Genomic DNA, 16,531 nt, shown 5'->3' with positions numbered 1-16,531 from the left:
GAGCCTCAGATGTCTGGTTGACTTTCCTCTTTTAGTTCACTTAATCAGGTTGGCAGATATGAAATACATTTTTTCCTCCAAGACAAAAACCCCTTTCTATGTATTAAATAAACCTTTTAGCATGTCAAGGGCCATCATAGATCCTACAAAACATATATGCATATATAATGTCATGTTTATCTCTTTTTAAATTGCTTTTTTCCCATGTCTCCCCATATCTTCTCATTATGTATATGTTCTCTGAGTGTGTTTGATATGGTTCCTACTTATTTGATATTCTTCGTATCACTTAGCTAGTAAATACTTACAGATTATTTCTAGAAGCTTTGGAATTGCTTCAGTTTTATTATTTTATACTTGCCTATGGAAAATACTACAAGTATTTTGCATAGGCAAGAGAGTTATCTAGCATTCTTTCTCTTTTACATCATCTTACTGAAGGGCATAACATACTTTTTTTTTAATTTAACTTTTTTAACATCTTTATTGGAGTATAATTGCTTTACAATGTTGTGTTAGTTTCTGCTGTACAACAAAGTGAATCAGCTGTGTGTATACATATATCCCCATACTCCTCCCTCTTGCACCTCCCTCCCACCCTCCCCTCTAGGTGGTCACAAAGCACCGAGCTGATCTCCCTGTGCTATGCTGCTGCTTCCCACTAGCTATCTATTTTACCTTTGGCAGGTGTATATATGTCACTGCCACTCTCTCACTTGTCTCAGCTTTCCCTTCCCCCCACCGCCGTGTCCTCAAGTTCATTCTCTACGTCTGTGTCTTTATTCCTGTCCTGCCCCTAGGTTTATCAGAACTATTTTTTTTTAGATGCCATATATATGTGTTAGCATACGGTATTTATTTTTCTCTTTTTGACTTCACTTTGTATGACAGACTCTAGGTCCATCCACCTCAGTACAAATAACTCAATTTTGTTTCTTTTTATGGCTAATATTCCATTGTATGTATGTGCCACATCTTCTTTATCCATTCCTCTGTCGATGGACACTTAGGTTGCTTCCATGTCCTGGCTATTCTAAACAGTGCTGTAATGAACATTGTGGTACATGTCTCTTTTTGAATTATGGTTTTCTCAGGGTATATGCTCAGTAGTGGGATTGCTGGGTCGTATGGTAGTTCTATTTTTAGTTTTTTAAGGAACCTCCATACTGTTCTCCATAGTGGCTGTATCAATTTACATTCCCACCAACAGTGCAAGGGGGTTCCCTTTTCTCCACACCCTCTCCAGCATTTATTGTTTGTAGATTTTATGATGATGGCCATTCTGACCGGTGTGAGGTGATACCTCATTGTGGTTTTGATTTGCATTTCTCTAATGATTAGTGGTGTTGAGCATCCTTTCATGTGTTTATTGGCAATCTGTATATCTTCTTTGGAGAAATGTCTATTTAGGTCTTCCGCCCATTTACTATCTTTTTAAAGTATATTACTTTCCACTGTGCTTACGCATAACTGTTATGTATAACTGTTAACTATTATGTTTCTGTTGAAATTTGCCAAAAAATGACATATAATAATTTGGGGAAATTGTTTTTATAAGTCTGTAGAAGAGAAGCTTTCTCTAGCACAGGAGGACTTGATTTCAAATAGAAATCAAATTGGAAACCAAAATAAATTGATTCAAGAACTGAAGACCACCAAGGCTACTTTGGAGCAAGATTTAGCAAAGAAAGAACAGCAATTGAAGGAGCAGAGTAAAGCACTGCAAGATATACAGAAAGAAAAGGTATTTTATTTTCTGACTAAATCTAGAATCTTAGCATTTAAAATTAAGAACCAGCTTTTTCTAAGGGTAAGTAGGGGTGTATTTTATATAAATGATGCTAAGTTATAAAGTTGAAAGCATTGTATTATGATCAGTACGTTTAAAGATCAGTTAAAATTTTATATGAATGAGAAATTCAAATTCTAGGAAACATTTTAATTTTGGTTTCATAATTGAAATTTTATATTTCCATCAGCTGATATTATTCTGAAGTGTACAATTCCTGAAGTTCTTGGTATATTTTATTTGTGCAGTTCCTGAATTATGTGGTTTTTTTTGTTTTTTTTTTTTGGCTGCACTGTGTGGCTTGTGGGATCTTAGTGCTCTGACCAAGGATCAAACCCAGGCCCTCGCCAGTGACAGCGCGGAGTCCTAACCACTGGACCGCCAGGGAATTACCTCTGAATTATCTTTAATTTAAAAATTGGTGGATGTTTTTGTAGCGATGGTGCTGGTGAGGCTGGAATGAAATTTATGATTTGTGCCTCAAGGTTAGAAAATTCTGGCAGAACTATAGTTTAGAGGCCTTTAATTACAAGGGCTTTAGATCAGGCAGATGTTGTTTTAGTTTTATGGTTCTACTTTTAATAGCTTATTTAACTTCTCTAAGTCTTTGTTCCTTTACCTATAAAATGAGGATTAAAAAGAGCTACCTAGCATAGAGATTAAATTAGATAATGTATAATACTCCTCCCTAGGTGCCCTATATAAAGATAGTGATGATGATGATAATCATAAGCATAAGATGGTAGCTTTAGCTAAACTTTAGCCAGGCACTATTAATTTTAATAGTTACTGTAACTATTTAATCCTTGTAACGATCTTATTGTTCATATTGTATAAATAAGGACACAGAGGCAAGGGAAGGTAAATAATTTGCTCAAGTTAACTAAGGTGGAAGGGGCAGAGACAGTCATAAATAGTAGCAGTCATTTTTGTTACATTACTTTTAAGTATTTACTTTAAAACTTTTTAAAATAAATCATTTTTTCTATAGTCACTGAAAGAAAAAGAACTAGTAAATGAAAAATGTAAATTGGCAGAGATAGAGGAAATTAAGTGTAGACAAGAAAAAGAAATTGCTAAATTGAGTGAAGAACTCAAGTCTCACAAGCAAGAAAGCATAAAGGTATGTGAAGATAATCATTGTTTTTCCTTTTGTATTGTATTAGTGTTGTTAAAAAGATTTGTGTATATATACGTATGTGTGTGTATGTGTGTGTATGTGTGTAGACACACATTTATTTATTTTAGGACATACTATGTGCGAGGCACATTGTTTTGCTGTTTTTTGACAAATACTCTCACTCTCACAGTGCTCTTGTGTTGCATAATACCTATACACATACTGAAACTATGTTACCTTTGTTTTCAAATTACTGAATAAAGCAAAGTAACCCTAAAAGTTTAGATTTTGTTGAGGTGGTAATCGACAAGAGCTATCCATTATGCTTATAGATGGTAAACTTCAAAATATGTAAGAGTTTAGAATTAAGATTTTAAGGGATTGTTTTTTTAATCGTTTTTCTTCCTAAAATCCTTTAATAATCTGTTTAGAACATTTTTCCTATCATTAGCATGGCTGGCATGCCACCTGAAAATATTAACTGCTTATAATTTGCTTTGTAAAATGTTTGTAAAATGTCATTTTCTTAGAGAAAGGTTGGATTTTCCCTTGAGTGCTCTCATAATACCTCTTATGTCTATCAGTATACTTGCCATTTTGCTTTATAATTACTTACCTCTTTATGTCATTATGTTCTTCCAGACTGACTTCCTTAAAGCAGGGAATGTATATAATTCATCTTTATATATATCCCTAGAACCTAACACAGTGTGTGATGCCTAAATGTTGAACCAATAAATGCTTCCTAAATGAAGGGAAAATAGGGGGTAGAAATTTTTCACATAATTTAATCAAAACATGCATGCAAGGCATCACTTGAATTTAAATCATTGTTGAGCAGGAAGTACATAATATTTCACCTTTTTAATCAACTGTTTGCAATACTGAACTTTAAGACTCTCATAAGAGGCTAAAATTCTTTGTTTATATTGTAATAAGTAGCATAAATTTCAGCTACATTTTTTTTTTTTTTTTTACTATAAAGGATGATTTATTTTGGCCTTACTTTCTCATAGGAGGTAACAAATCTCAAGGATGCCAAACAGCTTTTGATTCAGCAGAAATTAGAGCTTCAAGGGAAAGTAGATTCCCTGAAGGCAACCCTTGAACAGGAGAAGAAAACCCAGCAAATGCTAAAAGAGCAGATGAAAAAGGAAGAAGATGAGCTGAAGAAAGAATTTATGGAGAAGGAAGCTAAACTGGTAAGTTAGTGGTGGGAGGTGTGTTTTGTAATTGATTTTGTAAATTAATCCAGTAAGAGAGGATTTTTCTACTTAAAAGTTATGATTCAAATGCTCACCTAACATTTAATTTTTGATTTAAGAGATCTGATTTGTTTAAATAGCTGACATGTGATTGGAAATATTTTATTCTATGATTATATTTTGGTTTATATAAGTGAAAATTCAATAAAACATGATGGGGGGGGACACTTTTAGTGCCAGAAAAACAAACAAACCTATAACTATGTAGATTGAGGTAAATGGCATGAATGCTAATCATGTTAAACTCATTTGTTTGGTCAAACTGAATGTTGATAAGGGGGAACGGAAACTTCAGTTTGGAATTACAATAACCAAAGTCTACTTTTCCTTCCCTAACTTGTGCATGCCAAATGGGAAGCATCTGGCTTTCCTCTGTTGAATTAAGTCCAAATATCCCCAGATAAATTGACTGCTGAATGTTTTTGTTGAAGAATTGCAATTTCAAGTTCACACAGTGATTTGAAGTATTGTTTTTTTGGCAGGTTGATAGACACAAAAGGATGCATTTGGAATTTGAGACATAAGAAAATGCCAGCTTTGTCTCCAGGGCACCTTGCTTTCCCTAACTATGTGTTCTTCCCCTGCTCTAGTGGAAAAAAGGAAAATCTCAAATTGCTTTACTTTAGTTTGATTTTATAAGAGGCTTGCTGATCACCATTTCAGTGTCATGACCATTGTCAGTTCAAATTACAGAGATGTTTGTGGAATCAGTTTTATTAGTGCCTTCTTCGCTGAAGAAGTAATATTATTTATGTTGCCAATATTTAAAATTCAACAACTTAAATTTTGCACTACTTTTGTAATAGGTTTTTTACCCACTGTTTTTCCTTTTCTCAGCTTTCCGAAATAAAAGAAAAAGAAGTAGGAATGAAGCAGCATGAAGAAAACGAGGCTAAACTTACCATGCAGATTACAGCATTAAATGAAAACTTGGGCACCATAAAGAAGGAGTGGCAGTCCAGTCAACGGAGAGTCAGTGAGCTTGAGAAACAGACGGACGACTTACGGGGTGAAATTGCAGTATTGGAAGCAACGGTTCAGAATAATCAAGATGAAAGGAGGGCACTACTAGAAAGGTGGTTGATGTCTAGTAAAATTAGTTTATTTCCATGCTAAGTGATACAAAGGTTGTTGTATTCCACATTTAAAAAAATAGAAGTCTTGAGAAAAGTGCTCCAGCAGGTATTTAAGTAGTCATTGAAAAATTAACCCTTACAACAGAGTTGAAATTAATGTATTATGCTTAAAGTTACTAAAGTAGTTCATTATCTGTGTTCAGAGAGGGTCTTTAATGATTTTTTAAAAATGAATTGTTTTTGCAATCTATTCCAGGTGTCTTAAAGGAGAAGGTGAAATAGAAAAGCTTCAAACCAAAGTACTAGAATTGCAAAGAAAGCTGGATAATACAACTGCAGCAGTGCAGGAACTGGGCAGAGAGAATCAGTCCCTTCAAGTAAGTCACCTGGTGTATGAGGCAGTTTTTTAGTCTAGAATTTACCTCTTAGTGAAAAGCATATTTTCAACATTTAAAAAAAATCTCATATTTAATAATACTTTTGAATGGCTACTGCCCGTGTAGCAGTATTGCAGGTGTTACGGGTAATTAAATATAAGATTTAAAGAACTTATCTGAGACCCCAATGATTAGAGAGCCACGTCATTCGTGAATTGTCATTATTGGGAAAAGTCAAGAACACAAAGGAATGAATGAGTTGCTACGTGATAAAGAAGTGATCTGATTATATGCTCAGAGTTCCAAGGAAGGATTGATCCTTAGGGTTAGAATGAATGGGAAATCACCAAAGGTTAGAAATTACCAATGCCTTTGAGGAATAAAACTTGCTTTGCTTTATTTATTTATTTATTGTCATTCAGACTTAATTATGTAACAACTTTTGATAATGGAAGTGGACCAAAGTATTTCTGATTTTTAAAATTTTATCCATTTTAAAACTTGGCCACCAAATTAGAAATTATCAATCATTCTTTACAGCATTGAATATTATAATGTTTTTTTTTTTTTAATAGATCAAACATACACAAGCGTTGAATAGAAAGTGGGCTGAAGACAATGAAGTACAAAACTGTATGGCCTGTGGGAAAGGCTTTTCAGTAACAGTGAGACGGGTAAATGGTTTTGTTATATTGCTATAGTTCTTGATTTTATTCCTCAGTGACGATGTTTTAACCATCGAAATTGTCCTGCATTTGACAGATTTTAAAAGTTTTGCCATTTATTAACTTTAATTTACAACTACATAGAATAATTAAGTTTCATGAAATCTTGTTCCTGGTTAGTGTGTTTCAATTTTAGTTTTAAATTCAGTTATTACCTTCCTACTGAGTTACTCTCTTGGATAATCATTTTCTGAACCAGTGCATCAGTATTAAACTCATACGTTTCAGTCATCATTAGGTTCTCTTAAAGGAAGAAAAAGCAGAGATAAAAAAATCATTTAAAATAATGCCATTATGTGATGTTTCAAGTTTATATTCCTATTGAAGAAATTATGCCTGAAACATTTTGCAAATAGGAATAGTTTTTCACCTGATAGAAGTGCTTTATTAAGCACTTTATTAAGCACTTTATTACGGCATTAAAATGCCTTCTAAGGTTCTTCTGAGAATTCCAAGATAAATTCCATATTAAATGTTTAGTACAGTATCTGATTAAATAGGAAGCATTCAAATTAACTGAGGGATTAAATCGACATACTGAGATTTTATATTATTAAATGCTTATCACTTGAAAGTTAGTATACCTTCACAGTGAAGTTTGCTGTATTCTTGTAGTCTCATAATACTTTTGGTATAATTTTTATGCTTAAAAATGTTTAATTTTTGTCATTTACAGCATCACTGCAGACAATGTGGAAATATCTTCTGTGCTGAGTGTTCAGCCAAAAATGCCTTAACTCCTTCTTCCAAGAAGCCTGTTCGTGTCTGTGATGCATGTTTCAATGACTTGCAAGGATAATGGGTTATCGCAACGTCAGAGTAATATTACACTAACATTAGATTTTTAATAAATACACTTAATAGAGATCTTGGACTACTACTATTCGGTTTGGACAGTGGTTGCAATACTAAACCAAATTAGAATTCATATATTTTGGAATGTTATCAATATCAAGTAAAACTCTTCTATTTTTGTGAGACTCGAGCCCATCTTTCATTACTTTTTTCCATTTCCCCCGGAACAGCTTTCATGCCAAGTTTAGAAGTAGCCAATGAAATGTAAATAAATTTTGGACGGAAAATAGCAATGTATTTTTTTAAATATAATTTCATTGTTCAGAAATGACATGAATGCACTTCCATAGCTTACTTCTTCTTTCTCCCACATTTAGTGTCAAGAAATGTACATGGGTGATGATGTTACCATATCAGATATGTTGCACAGTAACACTCTAATTATATTAAATATTCTCATTGTGAAATGCATAGAACTATAAAGCTTTTTTTCCCTTATACACAGGTCCATAGCTCAGTTGCATTGTTATGTTACAAATTTACTACTCAAGTGTTCCAAATACAGATTATATTTAAATATTAACCATGAATTTAAACATGGTTTTTATTTTAACAATATTGATTAAATTCTCTTGGGTGGATTTTATGAAAACCTCTGGAAAATTAATTTGCTTATTTTATGGTTATCCTTGGGTTGTATTTTAAAGATTAGGGTTAATTTTTCTTTTTGTCTTTTTCTATTTCATTTTTAAACTCCCATGTAGTCTTAATTAAGAATCCTACAAAACTTCCCACCCTCATCCCCAGTTGGAAGGTGAATAATAGAAGTTGTATAATGGTCCTATTCTCTGTTTAAGTGGGAAGTCTTCTGAGATTAGCCTTCATTTTATATCCTCATTTTGTCTCTCCAGCATCTTCAAGAATCTGAATTTGCTTTTTTAATGGATCTGCTTTTTTCAAGGTAATTTGGTTTAACCTTCTCAAGCATAGCTCAGCTTCACTGAGCTAGTAACTGATATTGCTATAGTCTTATCTGTGAAAACAAATACAAAATGGTAAGGAGACATTAAATATTCTGCTTTATATTCTCTTCTTACCTAATAGGGAAGAATTTTTTAAAGTTTTAAATTTGACTTAAATTTTAAAAGGTTCAGAATTTGGGGTTCCATATCAACTGTGTATCTGTTTACTTTGCAAAAATAATGCTATGAAATTACCTTGAAATAACAGTTGGATAATAGAGTATTGCCAAAAACAGATGTATTTAGGAATCCCCAAATTATAACTAGAACTGAAACAGAATGGCAAATTGAGGGTAATTAAAAATTAGTTTATTTGGATGCTGAACAATGGAATTGAACTTTAATTTATCATAGTCTTATTAATTTGGAAAATTGGAGAACATCTGAAGAGAAAACTCATTAATATTGGTTTATTACTCTAAGAAGAAATGTAAAGATATATATTCATTCAGTGCAATCATTTGGTAATAGGGAAGGATGGGAGCTAATATTTCATTTACAATACACAGTTTATAATGTACACTTGCTTTCAAATATCATGCTGAAATCACATTATCATGTTTATGCTCTTCCTATAATATATACAAACAAAGAGACTGCCATATATTCATTTAATTATTTAAAAAACCCATTTAAGTAAACTCTGTTGTCAGTAGCTACTAAGGACCCTGACTGAGTCCCTGGACTCAGATAAACATATATCCTTGAGCGTACAGAATGAAGAAATACAGTGGATGTTTATTAAAAATAAGTTGGATAACAAAAATTGAGCTAAAATCATTTATGCATTTTCATATAAATTCTTTCAAATAGTCTTAATTCTACACTTATAAGTAAATTAATAAGCATGTTGGAAAAACATATTCACAGCACCATTGTTATTTTTTTATGATATGAAACTTCACGGGAATTCTTCTGGCTTAGAATATCTGTTCACTCATCTCCTAATTGGGTGCACTGAAAGCCTTTCCCTGCCTTGTCCCCCCACCCACATATTCATAAAAATTTGTGGGGACAACAAATACAACCATATGTATTTGAGTGATTTTCTACTTTTCATCTAGCTAATCTCACTTCCTAGGCCCCAAATAATTAGGCTATTATATTTAGAAATGAAACTTAATATTTTGCTATTAATTTCACCAATAAGGTGTTTTGGAAACAAAAATTAAAGAGTTTTCTGTTTCTTTTAATTAAAAAGTCATCTTCTGAGTGCTTATTGGTTCTACATTTTAGATGTCTGCTGGTACTATTTGTCAGTGATTTACAGCTGGCACGTATGGAGTTCCAGCTCTAATGCAAAGCCTATTGGCATCACGTGTTAGTAAATTCTAAACCCAAGCACAGAAACGTGAGTTAAAATCAAGTCTTGCTGGGTTAGTGTACAATAAACTATACCTACAGAATTTTTAGTAGAAAGAAGACAAGCTGCTGGTATAGGATTTGTTTATTTTGAAGAAAAGAGGGAAACAAACACAAAAACCTCAATGCAGTGTATAATTTTGTTCAACTACCTCTTAATGTGGAATTAGCTAGTTTAATAGTTTCTTCACAGTAATGTTACATAGTAACTGCCAAATTTGTTCGTTCCCCATCTCTCTTGAAAAGGCTTTATGATTATTTTATAGTTTTGGGAACTTTAAAGCCACTTTTTTTTAAACCTTGCATTTGCATAAAGATGTTTAGCTTTTAAGTGGAAAGCGAATTATGATCATATATTTTGATATTCATGACCTATTTGACTATAGCAGTTTTTTTTAAATGCACTTTGGCTATGAAACCATGGATGATTTGATCCATAAAATTTAAACGTGCCATCAATTTAGTATTCCTAGACAAGAGCTTGATGAATGGTATTCTGTAATTATATAACGTACCACACATTATTGTCTTAATTGCCCTTTGCCTGAATTTTAATGATCAGTTGTTATTGTTGCAAATGTGAATACTGTGCATAAATTCACTAAATTTATGTAAAATTGTATAAAATAGAATTGGAAATAGCTAGGTTCTCTCCCTGTAGAAGTAGTGAATTTATTGTAACATGATGCAGTTATGTATATGACATTCTGTACTTCTTGAACTGGATCATATATTCATAACTTCTGTAGATACTTTTGCATGAATATTTTGTTTAGTTTTTGGATTCATTGTATTTACTACTTGTGATCATGTAGTTGTGCCTTATTTGTGAGAGAGTTTAGCTCAGTAAATACTGTGGTTTCTAAACTCAGTGAGTGGAAGGTTATTGATTATAAATGTAACTGATAAATTATATAAAATTTGAATCTGTATAAAGAACAATGGAAGAATCCTTTATTGAATTGTTGCTTTTTTAAAAAATATGCTAAAGATATTAAAAATAATTTCTAGTAGATATATTCTGTGACTAAATTATTTTGTCTATTTAAAAGAGGTAAGATATTAGCCATTTTACATTAATTTATTTACAGATTTAGAACTTTGCACTTGGATATAGACAATGGGTGTGCTTTATTTTTTTAAATTAATTTTTATTGGAGTATAGTTGCTTTACAATGTTGTGTTAGTTTCTAGTGCACAGCGAAGTGAATCAGCTATACGTATACATATATCCCCTTTTTGGATTTTCTTCCCATTTAGGTCACCACAGAGCACTGAATAGAGTTCCCTGTGCTATACAGTAGGTTCTCATTAGTTAGTTATCTATTTTATATATATTATCAATAGTGTGTATATATATATATATATGTCAATCCCAACCTCACAATGGGTGTGCTTTAATGTTCAACTAAGAATAGTAATTAAGTTCATATTTCAAGAGAAATTACTAATGCTATTTTGCTTGAGACATCCCCTTCTCATTTCATTCATTATTGAGAAAAATGAGCAAAACTAAAAAATATTAAACAATATTAATCTCTTCTTTCATTGTACATTTAATACCCAGGTGACCATTTCAAGGTTCAATGTACCATTGCTTTTTACTGATTTTTTTCCCCTGGAAACCAAAGTTCCATAAGTGATTTTTCATTTTACTCTAATGTGTTTCCCTCTGAAGAGAATAATGTGTATATCCTCAAGCACTTAATATATTATATATTAGATATGCTCTTTTATGAGCTTTATAGAATTTCACTTTAAGTACATAGTATATTCTTTTAAGTTTTATCTTATTGTGGTAAGAACAGTTAACATGAGATCTACTCATTGTAAAAGTAGTACAACTACTTTTGTCGAGAGTAGTACAACTCTCGACAACTCTTGTAAAAGTGTACAGTACAGCAGATCTCCCGAGCTTACTCATTTTGCTTAACTGAAACTTTATGCCCATTGATTAGTAACTCCCCATTTCCCCCTACCCCCAGCCTCTGGCAACTACCATTCCACTCTTTTTGATTCTATGAATTTGAGTATTTTAGAAATCTCATATAAGTGGAATCATGCAGTATTTGTCTTTCTGTGACTGACTTATTTCCCTTAGCATAATGTCCTCAAGGTTCATCTATGTTGTTTCGTATTTTTCAAGGCTGAATAGAATTCCATTGTATGTACATACCAGAGTTTCTTGATCCACTCATCTGTTGGTGAACATTAAGGTTTTTTCCACATCTTGGCTATTATGACTAGTGCTGCAGTGAACATAGAAGTGCTAATATTTCTTTGCATATTGCATATTTTAAAGCTGTTTTACATCTTAACTAATTAAATTTACATGTTAATTTAGTCAATCTTTTTCTCCCTTTAATGAGATTTAAGGGAGAAAATAGTTTTATACATATAAACAAACATCTGTGTACTGGACTCGGACTAAAAGGAATTTTGGGAGATCACCTAGTCCATTGCCCTTTTCCTAAGTTGGCTGATATCTAGAAATCCTTGCAAGACAATTGTTAATTTTTTTCTAAAAAAATACATTTTTTTCATCTCTAAGAACTCACTTGAAATTTGTTCTCCTGTACTTTGCCTTTTTTTCTCATTTATTCTTAGGCATTGACCATAGTTACTGCTTTCCTGATTTTCCTTTCATTTTCACTTACTCCTAATAAATATGACATTATTATACAGGGGCTGTGACCCTCCATTCTAATGGTGCTTGGCCCTTAAAAAGAACTGTTATGCTGCACTTGTCTATACTGCCTGGTTTACATGGTGAAATCACATTTTTCTCAGAGAATTAACTGTGCACGTGACTTCCCCAAGCATCATCCTTTCTATCCCATTCTCCAGCTTAAGGAGATCAGTTAAGGTATCATTTGTCTTGCAGTCCAAGTTGATAAATTTACTACTTCCATTTTGGAAACTGCAAAAGATACCATGTCTGAAATTGAAATCTGTGGATTTCCTTTTGATATAATCTGACTATAAGAACTAGTTCCTTACATGCAGTTAACAGTATATTCCACCATGATAATAGTTCAAGCTGTCTTTCTTAAGAAATTCTAATGATGTTTCAAGTCCTGCCAAATAAGACAAAGTAACTGTACTGTGCTCACACACACACACACACATTCAAAACCAGAAAGAAGTTTTATGACAAACTCCACTGTTCTTCAAAAAGTGAGACTTAGAGAAAGATATCCTACTATTTCTATGAAATTTCCCAAGTAAAACTGTTAACTGGTGAAACTGGAACAGATATTTGCTTTTTCTTTCTTAAAACAATGGAATTTAGTCTTTGGGATTTTCTCCTTCCATGTTAAGAGTTATATAAAGTATACCTGAGATAAATAAACTGTTGGCGACTAGGAATTTAAAAACTGCTAAGATGGAGACCTTATTATTCATTGCTTAGTATGTTAAAAGAGCAATCAAACTTTGTATGAGGTAGGACTGTAGAGCAGTAAGGCTGATTTATAAGTCATGTAGGAAACTTGGTTTCATTACAGATATACACAAAGTAAGATGCTAGAATTCATATCAGATGCAAGCAGTGGGCATTGTTTTCCTCCTGATACTGCATTTACCTGATCATTCACCTTTTACGAATTATAATAGCATCATACTTCCCTCGCCCCTCTTGCAAGCCTGACTGAAGCACTATAACATAGTCTGGATATCAGCATGTATACACTTACCAAGAAATTCCTTCCGGTTCAAATTTGTTGCAGCCATTATTACTCTACCCTGAGGAATTTCCTAGCTTAAATTCTGGAACTTCTTTAAAATGCACATTTTCTTTTAGCTCATTACTAGGTAAGTGTTACAAGTTTGAATGAAAGAATACCTTAATCCCTAATGTCTAAAAAGGTGTGCCACTTGTTTTAGGTCCCTAAATTTCCGAGGATTCTGCAGGCAAAGTGAATAAGGACATCTTCTTGGTTTCCTGACTCTTGGTGAAGCAAGAGATTGCTGCTGTTAATTGTGCAATCCATGTTTTCTGTTAAGAAAGAAAAAAGAAATATATAGAGAGAAGAGAATGTTAAATTTCTCACATATTTGGATTAATATTTCCCCTTGTATTTGTTGACTCGCTCTTTAAAACTGAAGACTGATGAAACATTTGCATGTTTCCCATTTTCTTTCTTAAATCGAATATATCATAAATATCTCTAATCACATATGAAAATGCAAATGGATTAGATGAGTATGGTATGCAAGTTGGATAAACAGTTGTGAGTAATCAAGAAACCATAATAGTCAATGATGGCTAATTACAAAGATGAATACTGGGAATATAAGTAGTTTGAAAGCTGAATTTCTTGAATTTCCACTTTGTGTGGAAACAGAAGTTATTAATCAGTGGCATAACTTGAAAAACAGACTGAGGGAAGAAATTGACTCCTTGAAAATAATGTAGTCTTCCATTAATTGTCTGGCCACATTGCTGCCCTGATGAAAGCCTACCAGGGGAAAGACAAAAATGGAAACTTCTAAGATAAAGAAACCAGAGTCAGATAGGCAGCTGCTCTTCAGCTCCATAGCTGTAAAAACAGTAGCATAGTTTCAAAGGGTAAAGAGAAGACTTGACACAGTTCATTTCTGCAGGAGCCCCTCACTTAAGCTGGCATCATACTGTTTGCATACTGGGGCTTTGGAAATTGATCGGAGCATCTTAAAAATCAAGCATGCAATCCAAAGCAGTTCTTCCCCCATTTCCTACAGACCCCCCCAGAAGTCAGAGGCAGCTCTTGAGCTTCTGCCACAGGAGAAAATGAGGGAGGCTGTGTCAACACTGGGGATGTAAGAAGATGGTCAGTTCTGAGGTCTCTGAGCCTGGTATGGTCTAGATATTCATATCCTTCCCCTCCTTCCAACCTACCCCCTTCCCAAAGCAGGAGAGGAAAATACACAAAACTTTCCATTCACTGTTCCTTAATGAGCTTGGGGTGTGATTTTTTTCCTTAAGTCTGAAGAATCAAAACCTACAAAATTGAAATACATACCTTGATGTTTTCTGTTTGGGCTTGTAATAAGAATGCTGCTATACACTGTCGATAGCTGTTTTCATGTTGTATGAGGAAAGAATTTCTCAGCCCAAAGACTAGAAAAACATTAAAGACAAAAGAGCCAAAGCATTTAATACGAAATCCACAGTTTCTCAGTACAAGAACCTGGATTTTTGTTTGTTTATTAATGAGTGTGGGAGGTTTATGTCAATTAAAAAAGAATCTGATTCCAAGACCAAGACTTCACTGCTATGTCCAAAGAGAGCCCACTTAAATATGAAAACCTTTTCTTCCTTAGCCAATGACTTCTGGGGCTTGAGGAAATAAATGCATTTATGGCTTAAGTGATGGAAAATGTGTTCCTTCCCAAGGAAAAAGCTTAGCATAATAGGTAGATTTTGTGTGTGTAAAATATAAATACAAATACGAAAAATAATACAATCATTGTTTCTTTGACCTCCACCACTCCTTTTAAAAATGTTTTATTTTGGTACTTAAAGGGAAGTCACATCAAAACAACAGTTAAACAAATTAACATGTAGCAAAAATACAAAACCACCTGAATGCTTCACAGCAGTCCAAGAAAAGCCAAAAAAATGGACTCAAATAAAATCCAGCATCCACCAAATTATGTGAAATGTAAAACAAACAAAAAAAATGTTGGCATGGTTTCTGTGTTTGAAAAGAAACAGTCTGTTCTGTCATTTCCTAGCTGGTCTCTTAAAGAAATGATAGGAGATACTAGGAGAGCAGATTTTCCTTTTTTTATACAGCTGGAGCTCTTAAAATGAAAGTCTCTTCCTTGAATTATTTATACAGCACCAGGAATAAAATTTTGCAGCCTATACATTCTTTCTACAGTCAATTTATGTTTAGGAACAAACAAAACCAAACCAGGGCTGGCTCCGGGTCAAACCAAGTACTTCAGAGAGGAGGAGGAGAACACTGACTCTTCCTGGATGATCATTACGCTGATGCTTGCTCACAGTCATTATTTCTGTTCCTTGAAGTTTGTGGGTTTAATTCAGACTCACTGAGGCAAGTTGGGCCTCATTTCAGAATCGAAGCAAATGTGAGACTTTTATTTTCTTAACTGCAAGAACTACTTCACTATTACAGATTGTAATAGTCTAAACCTCATAATTCCTAAATTCTACACAACAAAGCCTGTCAAGGTCATGAAATTCTGTCCAGCTTCTCTGGGGTGAGAGGACTTAAACCTATTAAAATGACTTTCAGGAAAAAAGATCTGGCTGTTTTTGTTTTACTCCCTGATTTTTCTCCTTATAAATTCCCTGTAGTAAGTGAGGCTTTAAAGATCAGGTTGTTGTTCTTGGCTGGATTTCAGAATCCATGTTCCTCAAAATTGTAACTGTAGTTCTCAGTTATTTAAGGTATCCCTCATCTGTTTAGTTTGTAATATGGCTACTAAGGGCTTAATAAACAAAAGGACCTGGTATAGCTAGGCTTAGAAAATAAAATAAGGAGATAATAAATGGTCAGGAATAGCTTTTTTCTCCCTGATGTTCTAATATAATGATTAACAATTAATAGTTGACATCATTTATTCAGCACTTACTATGTACTAGGCACAATGCTATGTATTTTTTTCCTTTTTGTGTCATTTAAACCACACAGCAACTGTATAAGATAGGTCAACTAACCCCAAATAGCCAAAACAATCTTGAGAAAGAAGAATGGAGCTGGAGGGATCACACTCCCTGACTTCAGACTATACTGCAAAGCTGCAGTATGGTACCAGCACAAAAACAGATACAAAGATCAATGGAACAGGATAGAAAGCCCAGAAATAAACCCACGCACTTACGGTCAATTAACCTACAACAAAGGAGGCAAGAATATACAATGGAGAAAAGACTGTCTCTTCAATAAGTGGTGCTGGGTAAACTGGACAGCTATTGTAAAAGAATGAAATTAGAATGTTCTCTAACACCATACACAAAAATAAACTCAAAATGGATAAAAGACCTAAA

General features: G+C 33.4%; 2 protein-coding genes across 3 annotated transcripts in view; one reads left to right on the top strand and one right to left on the bottom strand.

Moving 5' to 3' along the window:
* The window catches only part of EEA1 (early endosome antigen 1), a 135,926-nt gene extending 126,116 nt beyond the window's left edge, over nucleotides 1-9,810 (top strand). For both annotated transcript variants that reach the window (XM_036865414.1, XM_036865415.1), the window contains 7 exons: nucleotides 1,559-1,744; nucleotides 2,781-2,912; nucleotides 3,926-4,111; nucleotides 5,012-5,250; nucleotides 5,507-5,627; nucleotides 6,203-6,301; nucleotides 7,029-9,810. In XM_036865414.1, coding sequence (XP_036721309.1) covers nucleotides 1,559-1,744; nucleotides 2,781-2,912; nucleotides 3,926-4,111; nucleotides 5,012-5,250; nucleotides 5,507-5,627; nucleotides 6,203-6,301; nucleotides 7,029-7,151 — 1,086 coding nt within the window. In that variant the 3' untranslated portion in view covers nucleotides 7,152-9,810. The remainder of the gene's footprint in view (nucleotides 1-1,558; nucleotides 1,745-2,780; nucleotides 2,913-3,925; nucleotides 4,112-5,011; nucleotides 5,251-5,506; nucleotides 5,628-6,202; nucleotides 6,302-7,028) is intronic.
* Nucleotides 9,811-11,641: 1,831 nt separating this feature from the next.
* LOC118901568 (pleckstrin homology domain-containing family G member 7) overlaps nucleotides 11,642-16,531 on the bottom strand; it is a 76,304-nt gene continuing 71,414 nt past the window's right edge. The window contains exons 14-15 of the mRNA XM_036864799.1: nucleotides 14,535-14,632; nucleotides 11,642-13,528 (exon numbers count right to left, since the gene is read on the bottom strand). Coding sequence (XP_036720694.1) covers nucleotides 13,421-13,528; nucleotides 14,535-14,632 — 206 coding nt within the window. The 3' untranslated portion in view covers nucleotides 11,642-13,420. The remainder of the gene's footprint in view (nucleotides 13,529-14,534; nucleotides 14,633-16,531) is intronic.

The sequence above is a fragment of the Balaenoptera musculus genome, chromosome 10, assembly GCF_009873245.2.
Source record: "Balaenoptera musculus isolate JJ_BM4_2016_0621 chromosome 10, mBalMus1.pri.v3, whole genome shotgun sequence".
NCBI classification, from domain to species: Eukaryota; Metazoa; Chordata; class Mammalia; order Artiodactyla; family Balaenopteridae; genus Balaenoptera; species Balaenoptera musculus.
This window is presented reverse-complemented; position numbering and strand designations above follow the sequence as displayed.